This window comes from Oenanthe melanoleuca, chromosome 14 (assembly GCF_029582105.1).
Source record: "Oenanthe melanoleuca isolate GR-GAL-2019-014 chromosome 14, OMel1.0, whole genome shotgun sequence".
NCBI classification, from domain to species: Eukaryota; Metazoa; Chordata; class Aves; order Passeriformes; family Muscicapidae; genus Oenanthe; species Oenanthe melanoleuca.
In genome coordinates, this window is record NC_079348.1 from 5,787,193 (window position 1) to 5,798,773 (window position 11,581).

General features: G+C 50.3%; 1 protein-coding gene across 1 annotated transcript; it reads left to right on the top strand.

The window, feature by feature from the left end:
* Nucleotides 1–1,615: 1,615 nt before the first annotated feature.
* Nucleotides 1,616–11,556, top strand: AP5Z1 (adaptor related protein complex 5 subunit zeta 1). Its single transcript, XM_056503374.1, has 17 exons — nt 1,616–1,735; nt 1,953–2,090; nt 3,016–3,202; nt 4,158–4,299; nt 5,189–5,301; nt 5,787–5,955; nt 6,646–6,786; nt 7,161–7,198; nt 7,278–7,440; nt 7,699–7,877; nt 8,377–8,519; nt 9,191–9,340; nt 9,546–9,657; nt 10,077–10,174; nt 10,397–10,529; nt 10,657–10,871; nt 11,132–11,556. The coding sequence occupies exons 1-17, from the start codon at nt 1,695–1,697 to the stop codon at nt 11,394–11,396; spliced, it is 2,427 nt and encodes an 808-aa protein (XP_056359349.1). The 5' UTR covers nt 1,616–1,694; the 3' UTR covers nt 11,397–11,556.
* Nucleotides 11,557–11,581: the final 25 nt, after the last annotated feature.

The window sequence follows — 11,581 nt, forward strand, 5'->3', positions numbered from 1 at the left end:
AAATTGCTTTGCTGTTTTTGGGTGACAGACTTGAATCCTTCCAGGGTATCATCATAGGGGGGTTGAGTTTCCTGCAGCAGTGAAAGGACAGTGGGTTTAAAATTTTTTCCTTTTTTTTTTTTTCATGTAGGAAGGAAGTGTGTATCTGCACACCTTGCAGTGTTTAGAGTTCAGACACCCCACTTCTGATCCCTTGTCAGTTATTTGGGCAGCTGTTGACTCACAGCAGAATGAACATATGGACTTGTGTGTTTGAGATCTGTGATGCTTCCCCTGGGGCTTATAAACTCTTCCTCCAGCTCCAGCTTTTGTTTTGTCATGAAGTGAAACATTGTTATTTTGAAAGTTAAACTATTCCAGTGCGTTCCCCTGTAATTTATAATAATTGTTTTCATTTAAGCCTGTGAGATCAGAAAACAGTACTTTATCTGTCTTGTAGTTAGACATTTCCTCCTTTGTACTCTTAATGCTGCTTTGTCCTCCTAATTTAAGTTCTGGGTTTATTTTGACTAAACATTCTTAGCTCCAGAATTAAATAGGAATATCTTTTAAGGCCTCAATTGACATAAAGTAGCTGTAATTCATAGAATTTTAGAACCACAGCATGGTTTGGGTTGGAAAGAATATTAGGAATCACCTCATTCCAATCCTTGCCATGAGCAGGGACATCTTCCACTATCCCAGGGTGCTCCAAGCCCTGTCCAACCTGGCCTTGGACACTTCCAGGAATCCAGGGACAGCCACAGCTTCTCTGGGGATCTGTGCCATGGCCTCTCCACCCTCACAGGGAAGAATTTCTTCCCAAAAACCCATCTAATCCTGCCCTCTCAGTTTGAAGCCATTCACCCTTGTCTTGTCACTCCATGCCCTTCTAAAAAGTTTCTCTCCATCTTTCGTGTAGTCTCTCTTCTGGTACTACTGTTTTTTAATAGGATTTTTTTTTTAATTGACTATCTAATTAAACATTTAATAACACAGTACACAGAGAACAAATATATTAATACAAACCCCTTTCTGAGGGGATCTTTTAAAATTATCCTATCTTTGGTTACCTACGTGCTGCTGCTCTGCTGGCTGACTGCCCAGGCATGGTGTTAATGAACATTAATGCCAGGAGAGCACAGGGCAGGGAATTACCAAAGGGCAAAGTGCCAAGTTCCATCCCCTGGCATCTCCTTGCAGGGCGATGCTCAGCCTGGTGCTGGGAGCTTCAGCTGTGTGAGCAGTGGGGAGAGACGGTCCTGGTGGAGTTTTAACTCCTGGGAGTGCTGAAGACCTGAGCAGCTGGTTTTAACATCTCGTAGCTGTTTTGGAAAGCCCCGTTTTATGAACAGGTTGCAGGAATTGCTGATACATCGTCTTTTACCATCGCACCCGCAGGAGCCCCAACTCATCTCTGCCGTGTAATAATGTTCTCCGTAGGTCTGAGTGCCTAGGGCGGGGTGGCCTCAGAGCCAAGCTTGTCCTCAGGCTCCTGAGGTGGGGAATAACAACAGCAGCACCCGAACAGTCCGTGAGCAGCCACTAGCGAGGATTTCTGTCACCGTTCACTTCTGCGGGCCCTTCCCGCCGGGGCGGAACCTTCGTGCAGCAGCCGCCGCGTCCCCCCGGAGCCGGCGCGGCGTACCGCCCGCCCGTGGGGGGCGGCTTTGGCCGCGTACCGAGGCGCGGGCCCGGGCGGCGGCGGGGCCGGGATGTTCACGGCGGCTGCCGAGAGCTTCCTCAGGCAGGCGAGGTGGGACAGGGACAGGGGGATAGGGGACAGCGCCAGGGGATGGCGGGGATGCTGGCGGGGGCGCCCGGGGCTGAGCGGGGAGCCGGGCGGAGGGGAGGGCGGTGCGTACGAACCCTTCAGGCCGGAGCTTCCCGAGAGGGCCCGGCTGAGGGCCGGGGTTCGTGAGAGCCCCGGTTCCTGAGAGCCCCGGTTCGTGACAGCCCCGACTCCCCGGCAGGGAGATCCAGGAGGAGGAGCTGCAGAGATACACCGCCCGCGTGTCCGCCCTGCTGCAGGGCCCCGAGCCGGGCCCCGAGGCCGTGGACGGGCTGCAGAGGCTGCACCTCACCGTGGCCGCCACCAAGTACCCCCGCAAGTGAGTGCCCGTGTGTCTCGGGGCTTCGAGGGAACACAGCGCTACCTTCCTCACCGAAAAGAAAGGAAGGGCCTGGGTCAGGGCTTTAAAATAACCCGCTGCCTTGAAAACCCTAATGTGATAATTGATAAAAGATTCGTGTTAATCGTAAAAGTATTGGGGTTTGTATAAACCAGAATACTTAGCTCTGAAATTAAGCATGACACTAAAGAAAGGAAAATATATTATTAAATCATCTTGGTTTAAATCCTCCTGTTATGAATATTATGTTTCTAAATAAGTTGTATCTACTGGCAGCTTGCAAAACAAGGCTTTCACACAGCCCAACATTCTGCAAAATCAGGTTTCCTGCCTTTGTGTAATTCATTGCAGCCTATCCCTGAGACCAGACTTCTGACTTCTGCCATTTCCTTATCTATGGGACTTGACAAATTATCTAGAGACCACCACTGCTTACCTGACAAAATTATGACAACAAAAAATAACAATTATTGATGACTACAAGGAAACCATGCTATAAAAGGGAGCTGCAAACCAAAGTTGGGTGGAGCATGGAGTGGGCTGTGACCCCTCTGCTCCCCAGTGCTGCTTGCTCTGTTTGTATAAAATAAAGTAATCTAAATTTTGCTAAATATCGAGGCTTTTCTCATTTATAACACTAAGATTAATTTAAACACAAAGCCCCTTTTTGTCTTTCACCCCTTTGCTGAGCAGAAGGTGCCCATCTCCTTTTGCAGCAAGAATAACAAGGATTGCTGTTACTGAGATCTCTGTCAAAGTGCACTGAGGAGCAGCATTCAGAAATGAAGATGATGAGTGGCATTAGTCACTGCTGAGGGGGATCATGCCAAAACCAAGAATATGCAGGGAATAAACATCTGGATCTTTTCTTGCCTTGCAGTGATGTTTACTGTGACTCTTGCAGGCTCGATGGCAAGTTTGTGGAGCTGTTGCAGACAGTGCTGTGCTCACCCAAAAGTCCTGAGCAGATTCAGCTGTTATGTGCTGCCATCCTGAGAGAGATGTCACCTTGCAATGATCTTATCCTCTCCTGTGATGAGATTCAGGATACAAAGCTCTTGAGCCTGGTATCCTCCATCCTTCTGGCTCAGGTAAATGACCTGTCAAGTCACAGATCTTCCCTTGTCAATATGGATTTGCTTTTTCATTGCTCTCTGCTCCTGAGCGCCTCCATGAGCTCAAGGAGAGTGAAAATCAGTTGGAAGTATGCAGGAAAAAGCAGCAGCATTTCACTGTTCATTTAAGGGATCTTATTATTCTGCTTTGTGTGGAGAAAAAAATGGCAAATTTTTGTGTATAGCCCTTCACAACAAAGAATGCTTAAAATTGTAATGTTTAGACACTAAGGTCCTGGAAGCAAAAAGAACCCTTTAGTGCTGGCTGCTGGAATAGATTTCAAATCAGGGCTGCTGAACCTTGAAAGCAAAAGATTTTAGAGTGAATTTACTACTTCTTTTTATGATATTGGCTTCCATGTTCACATATAAAAAATATACATAGAATCTATAAAATATGTAAGGCTGTATATGCATATAACATTTCAGAGGTCCATATTCTCCATGGAGAGAAGCAAACATGAGGACCTTCCTGCTTTGAGTGCTGTCTGGGGAACAAGCTGAAAACTTCTTCTTTTTGCTCTCCTTCTTTTGTTGTTAAAGGCAAAATATTTTTGTGAAACTTCTCGTTCTGAGTTTCACTGTGTGCTTAAAATGTCTCCAATGTTTCTGACATTCATCTGAGTCTACTTAACTAAGGAAATGAAACAGAAACCAGCAATCTATTACTTATATGCTGCCTCACAAAACTCCTCTCTCCCATATCCAGCCTTGAGACTGTCCTGCAGTTCCACAGTATAAAAACACACATAAGCAGTCCCACAGTTTGAGGTCTGTGAATTCAAATTGCAGAATATCTCTGTAAATGGTGGTAAAATCCCCTGTGCTGTGAGTTCTTTTTTGTGTTTGACTTTGGTATTGGTGCCTGATGGAGGAGATTGGTCTCTAGTAATGGTAGATTGTTTATCTTTATTTCTGCTGTATTTTTCAGGAAAATAAAGGTGAAGTGGCAGCTGTGGGGCAGCGTGTTGTGAAAGTCCTTGAAAGAAGACTGCCCGAGGGTCAGAGTGCTCGGTTCCTCCTTCCTGTCCTGGCAAATGTCATCAGCCTTTCACCAGAATCTCTAACAGAAGGTAAACCTATAGGAAGGGCTAAGATTGCCACCTGGCTGTGATCTGGGTAGTGGTCAGAAGGCTCTCAGTTGGAAACTGCTGTTAGAAGTAACATCTCTGCTCCAAGGAAAGGGAACTTAGTGGGTGAGATGTATTCCACCATAAAGAGCTGGGACTTGCAGTCAAATCCTGGCCATGGATTTGTATAACAGGTTCATGTACTCTAGCTGAGATCTCCAGATGCAGCAGGAGTGTGAAACTAGCTATCCTGAAGAGAATCAAGCTGAGAGAGAGACAGAGATGTGCCTGTGCATCTGGTCAAGAGAGCAGCAGAAACAGCTAGAGGTGCTCTTCATCAGAGAGGCAGCACTGGATGGGTAGTGGTGAGTTAACCTAGGAGAGCATTCCAGGCTTAAAATGCTGGGGAGTTGTGAGCAAGAATGAGTTTCTGAGTTTCCTGTGAGGTTTGTGTGCTGGAGAACCTTTGGGAGGATGTTGGGCTGCGTGCATGGGCTGACAGATTAGGAAGGATCACCTGCCCCAGCTTTTGTGAGTTCCCAATGAGGGATTTGTGCCCTTGATTCCAGAGCTGAAGCCAGACACTGCCTGAACAAAGTGACAGTGTTTTTACACATTCCTCCTAATAGGAGCTGTGGGTGGAAACAAAGGAACAAGTATCTCTTGAGTGATCTGGTAGCAGAGTTCTTGGTTCCAGCACTCACTCCCTGGCTGAGGTAGTATGAGGAGTATAGAACATCCACCTTGGGGTACCAATTTCTTTATGGATTGCTGGATCAGAGAGTGATCCAGGCTGGAGAAAAATCACAGCAATTGAGGGCTAACAGGAGCATATTGCAGAAGCTGCTTCTCTCCCCAGTCTAGCAATAACCCTGTCACTTCCCTTGTACAGAACAAACCAATGTTGTCAGTAAAAAGCTGGCTGACTGGCTGAGGTATGCAAGCATTCAGCAAGGAATGGCTCAACCCTCTGGAGGCTTCTTCTCCAGTCCCAGAACCAAACAGGTGAGTGCTGAGTTGCCATGGTGACCTCACAAGGACATTTGTTAGTCTGTCACCTGCTGTTTTGGGTTCCCAGAATCACCTTCTTTTGGAAAACAGTGGCCTAGAATGTTCTTCAGCATTTTTGTGGGATACATGGTTGAGACACATGGGAAAGCAAAGTAGGGGGATTTACAGCTCTGAGATTTGGGAGTTCAGCTTTGATCCAGAGTTTTGATCCTTGAAGTACTTTTTAAAGAAGAGTCTTTTAGTGACCATGTAATTCAGAGTTAAAGGTGATTGCAAATGAGACTGGTGTCCAAGCAGCAAAGTTGAGTGTTTCAGCTGGGAAGAAGGATCCAGCACAGCTGGCTTTTCTCTCTCTGGATACCTGCCCTCCTGCAGGACCCCAAACAAGGGCTCCTTGTCTACATGGGCTCAGTGGGGTTTTCCCTGCCCTCTCACTCAGCCTTTCCCTGGGCTCTGACCTGCTGCATCTTTTCTCTCAGCCTGCTCCTGTCACAGAGGTGGATGGTGCTGTTGCCACAGATTTCTTCACAGTGCTCTCAGTGGCTCAGCACTACACACAGGACCAGTGGCTCAATGTGCAGACCTTCTCCATGCTGAGAAACTGGCTGCTGTGCTATGGGGGCAAGGAGCTGAACACCCTTAATCCAGGTAGGAGTGAAGGTCTGCAGGCCACTGTGGTCTGCAGCCCCAAGAGGGCTGTGTGCTCTCAGATGTCATATGAGGTGGCTGCACCAGCAGCCCACCAATCTCCTCTCTTTCAAATTGATTAGATATTAGGAAGAAATTCTTCCTTGTGAGGGTGGGGAGGCCCTGGCACAGGTTGCCCAGAGAAGCTGTGGCTGCCCCATCCCTAGAGGTGATCAAGGCTGGACTGAACAAGGTTTGGAACAATGTGGGATAGTGGAAGGTGTCCCTGCTCACAGCAGGCGCTATGGAAGTAGATGAGCTTTAAGCCCTTTCCAGCCCAAACCATCCTCTCATTCTGTGATTCTAAGTGACAGGAATATGAGCAAGAGTTCAGAGATCATGGACTAGGAGCAGGGAAAGTTCGGGAAGGAATGTCACTAAACCTCCTGACTGATACTTACTGACCCTTCCTTGGGGAATTACCTGTTGGGTGAGTCTCCTGTTTTCAGACAAAGCCCCATGGATTCCTAGGAAAGAAGGCCTGTGTGATGGGAGACAGCATCTCCTTAGCATTCTTGTAACATTCCCTCTCCCTCAGCCTCCCGTCCTTCACTCTGCACTTGGGGACACTCAGCTGCCTTTCAGTTGCTGGTCTGCTGCGTGGGTGACACTGCCTGTGACAGGCTGACACTTGTGCTGTTTATTGTGCAGATGACAAAGCAGGAGTGGACAGGTCTGTGACATCCTTGGTCCCCACCACAGCCAGGGCTGGGCAGCTGCTTCCCCCCAGGGAGCGTCTGCGGGACAAAGCCTTCGAGTACTGCCAGCGCCTCGCCGAGCAGAGCAACCGCCGTGAGTCTTGCCATGAGCCCTCCTGGCAGTCCTCTTGGTAGTGTTCTCCTGAATATTTCTGGTTTGCTGCATGTTTGGGCTGGGATCTCACTCCCTGGAATCCACAGTTAGGCTCCTTGGGATAGGGCCTGCTGCTGCTGCTGGGGCAAGTCATTGATCAGCCCTGAGCTGGAGTGTTGGGAAGGATTTGGAGGCAACACTCATGTTCTGCCTCCTTGATTTGCAGGGGAGGCTGTCAAACTTGGTTCTCATGGGCCTGAATTTAGGATCAGTGTGTGTTCCTGCCTGCCCTGAAGCTGGGGTTAGTGCTTAGACTGACAGCCTCATATTCTTGTGTGGGCTCAAAGCTTAACTTGGACTCATTTCTCCGGCAGGGCCCTTGAAGAAAGAGGATGGAGACCTGCAAAAAGCTGTAAGTACACAGAGATGAGGCTCAAGCTCTGGGAGTTGTGGCTTCCCCCATTCCAATCATACTCTCTGCTCTCCTGCAGTGTCTCATTGAGGCAGTGAAAATCATGGACATCATCTGCAAACAGGACTCCTCCTACGTGTGCCGTGCTGTCTCCTTCCTGAAAATCCTGCACAGCAGGATCTGTGGGGATGCCACTTATGCCAGGGCACTGCTGCCTATTGCCCAGTTCTTCCTGAACCACAGTAAGTCTTCAGCTCCCACCTCCTCCTCCACAATCCAGTCTTGCCTATTCCAGCACAGCCTTTTGTCCTGGCAGTTTGCTGTCTGCCAGAGTTGGTAATTCCACCTTGCTCTGGTATGAATGTTCCCACCCCAGGAGAATCAGGAGCTGGGGTGTCCCCTGCTCTTTAGAGAAACATAAACCAGATCTCTCTTAGCCCCTGGAGCCCTGGCAGGGCTGCTGGGTGGGCTGTGCTCAGCAGGGGGCTGTGTTCTCCCAGGCAAACTGGCAGCTGTGGACTCGGATGCCATCTACAAACACCTCTTCACTGATATCCCAGCTCAGCTCTTCCACAACCTGTCATTGGCCTTCGAATTTGTCCAGTTCTGCAAAGACAACAGCCAGCTCTTCACAGACTCCTCCAGCATATTCAGGCAGAGCTTCCCAAATCTCTTCAAGGTACAATGTGTTGGAGCTGCAGAGGGGAGAGCCTGCTTCACATCATCTTCTGTGCCCTAGAACTTCATTTTTGCACCCCAGAGCCCTCCATGTGCCTCCATGGCAGTGCTAGGGAGAGCACAGGGAAGAAGGATTGTTACAAAACAAGTGTGAGTTTGAAGGGGAGGAGGGTTCTGGGTGTGTATAGCACTGCCAGGGCAGAAGAGTCTGGGTTGGCAGAGCTGTTGAGGGCTGGGGAGCACAGTGAACACAGGACACAGCACTTTGTTTCTAGAAAAGTTTAGTAAGTTGCAGCTTGCCCACCACTGAACCAGCTGCCAGAGGCCTGTGTTGAACTTTTAACAGGCTCCTGGGTTTTGGCCAAACCCTCAGACTTCTCTGGTTTTGCTTTTCAGAAGTGACTTTCCCTTCCCCATCCCATCTGGTCACAGTGTGGAGTTGTCTGGGTGTGTGATGGAGCAGCAGGGATGGTGCAGCAGTCTGTGCTTGTTCCTTGCAGTTCCTGGCGTGGAACAGCCCACCTCTGATCTCTGAGTTTGTGGACCTTCTCCCATTTCTGCTGGATCCAGGCACAGCCATTGAGACCTTCCATTTGCTGCTTGACCTGCCCTGTTTGACAGCAGCTCTGGACATCCAGCTGAAGTAATGCACTTTCCTTCCTTTCACTTGTTAATCAGCATCTTAACACTGGCCAAAGCCCAGTGCACACTTCTGAGCCTCAGCTGTCACAGAGCAAGAGGCATCACTGCAGTCAGGTTAGCACAGCTGTCAGTACTGGTCTGTCTTTGGGGCTCAGGGATCTGTTGCCATTCCCCTCTCCCTATCCAATTCCAAATGACTGCCACATGTTTGAGGTTTCCATGAGCTACCACCTCAATACAGAGGTGAAATACTTATTCTTCCTTTCCGGCTCTAAGCCCTATTTTTGGCTTTGTTCTCCTGGGGGCACACAGAATTTTCTTCCTGACATCTTAGGAACTGTGAGTTTCCATGAAAATGGGGTAGGACTAGAACTGACTGTTTCTTTGGTCTTCCTTGTCCTCCTGACATTACAGCTCTTTCTGGAGTGCTTAGAAAAGAGTCATCCTAGAGGCAGAGGCAGGTATTGGTGGGCGTGGATGACTGGGGGATACAGAGTTTCCCAGGTGTGACACAGAAGCACCTCTGGAACTATTGCCTGAATATAGGCATCATCAGGTTGTCTCTGGCTTCCACAGAGCCTGGATTAGACCACTTGCTGTTCAGTGTTCAGGACCCCAGCTCTGCCCTGGCCCATTCTCACAGTGCAGCACATTCTGTGTGTTCCCTGCTAGGGCAGCTGCTCTTCCTGCCTCCGAGAAGGCTGGGGGTGACCCAGCTGGGAAACCAGCCACGTGTCTGGAGGCCTTTCGCCATCCCCTCTACAAGGGCACGTTCCAGTATCTCCTCCGCACCAAGGCTGCTCCCCTGGATGCCCCGGAGAGGTAGGAGCCTGCCTGCAGTGTGCTTCAGCCATCCAGCTCTGGGAGGCAGCACTGGGATTGCTGGGAAAGGCACAGCTGCTCTGAGCTGCTGTGAGGTGGATTTCTCTTCCCTCTCTCAGCTTTGCCAGTGCTCAAAGGCCTTGTGGGGAATAGGGAAAGGCAACTGGGAACAAACCTTCAACAGTAACTCTTCTTTTGCCCACAGTCTGGTTCCACTTCGGCAGCTGCTGGGATCCCTGGCTGGCAGCCCAAGGGTGGTGCAGTGTGCTGAGACTGTTCCTGTCTTATTGGAGCTCTTTTTCAGGGTGGTGGCAGAGGTAGGTCCTTTTAGGGGAGTTTGGTTCCCAGTTATGCTGCAGGGGTCTCTTGTTATGTGAAGAGCAGTTGTAGAAGCAGAATTGTGAAGATGCTGCAGCTCCAAGAGAGGGGTGCATGAGGGGAGGGTGGGATTGGTACTGGCATGAACCAGCACTGAGCTGGCCACTTGATGCAGACGAACAGAAAAGCTCTGTGGAGCAGTGTCAGGTTCACTCTGTGCTCTCAGCCAGCTGTGAAAGAGAGAGATGAGAGCACAGTGAGTGCCTGATAACTGCTTTGTGCACTACTCCCCTCCTAGATCAGGCCAGCTCTCTGGCTAGATCAGCTAGCTCTCTGCCAGCCATCTCACCTGGCTGGTTATTTGGAGGTTTGGCTGCTGGATGTCACTGGTACTGCTGAAACAAGGGCTGGCTTTCAGTTTGCAGATGGGTCTCTGATTAACCAGCTGGTGGTGCTGCTGCTGCAGAGGAGTGACCAGCTCTATGAGATCCCAGCGTTTAAAGAGGATGTGTACAGGTGAGATGAGACTGGAGGCACAGCCCAGCTCCCAGGCCTTCCTCCTGCTATCCCAGGGCAGCCCAGGAGCCTTTTCAGTTTTGGCCCTGTGAAGGTTCAGAATGGGGGCTGCACCTTCATCCCAGCTGGGAACATCCTGAGGATACAGCCCTGTGCCAAAGCCCCTCCTGGCTTTGGGCATCACCCTTGCCTGGTCTGAGCTGTGCCTTCTCTGTGCTCCAGGGTGCTGGGCTCACAGCTGGCAGTGCTCTGCGGGCTGCGCCCTGCTCTCGTGGTGGAGCTGTCCACGGAGATCCTGGAGTTCTCGGGAGCAGTCAGCAACATCCAGAGCAAGGAGGCCATCTTCACCCACATGGTGAGCAGGGCTGCTCCAGCTGCACTCTGCTGTCACCTACCCTCTCCTCTCTCCTGGCATTAGCTAACCTGGTTTTCTGTTCCCTAAAAACCATTCTATTCCCTTTCCCTGTGTGTCCTGGCCCCAGGTGTGGGCTGTGGGCGAGTACCTGTCGGTGTGCTACGACAAGCGCTGCACGGTGGAGCAGATCACGCGCTTCTTCGAGAGCCTGGAGGCCGTGCTCTTTGAGATCACCCAGCTCCGGCCACAGGCCAGCACCCCCAGCTGTGCCCCCCGTGCCATCAGTGTCCTCATGGCCACCTTGACCAAGCTGGCTGCCCGCAGCCAGGACCTGATCCCCAGGTGAGCACCGGAGCAAAGGGCTGAAGCCTGCAGATCTCATGGGTGCAAACGTGGGTTTGCTGGTGTTAACTAATAATGGAGTCTGGCAACTGGAAAAGGACAGAGGTGAGCTGTGGAAGGGCACAGTTTGGAGGAGTGGGATTCATGTGCTGACTAATGCTGTCACCTGCACTAGGCTGTTGGAGTTTGCACACTTAAGTAGTGACCTGGCTGGGTGAAAAGGTCCTGCCAGCTGATATCCATGTGCTTCTCTCCTGCAGAGTGTCCATGTTCCTGTCCAAGATGAGGACATTTGTGCAGAGCCCTGCTGTAACCTCTGTTTACTCTGAAGAAGACCTTGAGGAGATCCTTATACGGGCAACTGAGCTCATGAACCTGCTGAAAATGCCCAGCGTGGCTCAGTTTGTGTTCACCCCTCCCCTGGCCAGCACACGGTTTCAGAGGGAGGTGAATGACTCCCTCCCTTTGGCCCTGAGGATGGTCACCCAGTTCCTGGAGCCTGCTCCAGGCTCCATGCCAGTGTGAGGGTGGGATGTTTCTGGAGTAACTCACTGGACACTGCTGACACTCAAGGCTGAGGCCCTGATCTTAACTGGAAAAGAGGAACAAATGATTGTGAATGAAACAGCAAAAAGGAATAAGGAGAGCTGAGGCTGCTCTTCTGGTCTGAAGCTTTTTATTTGTATTTCTGTGTCCTAGTGCCTGTTGCT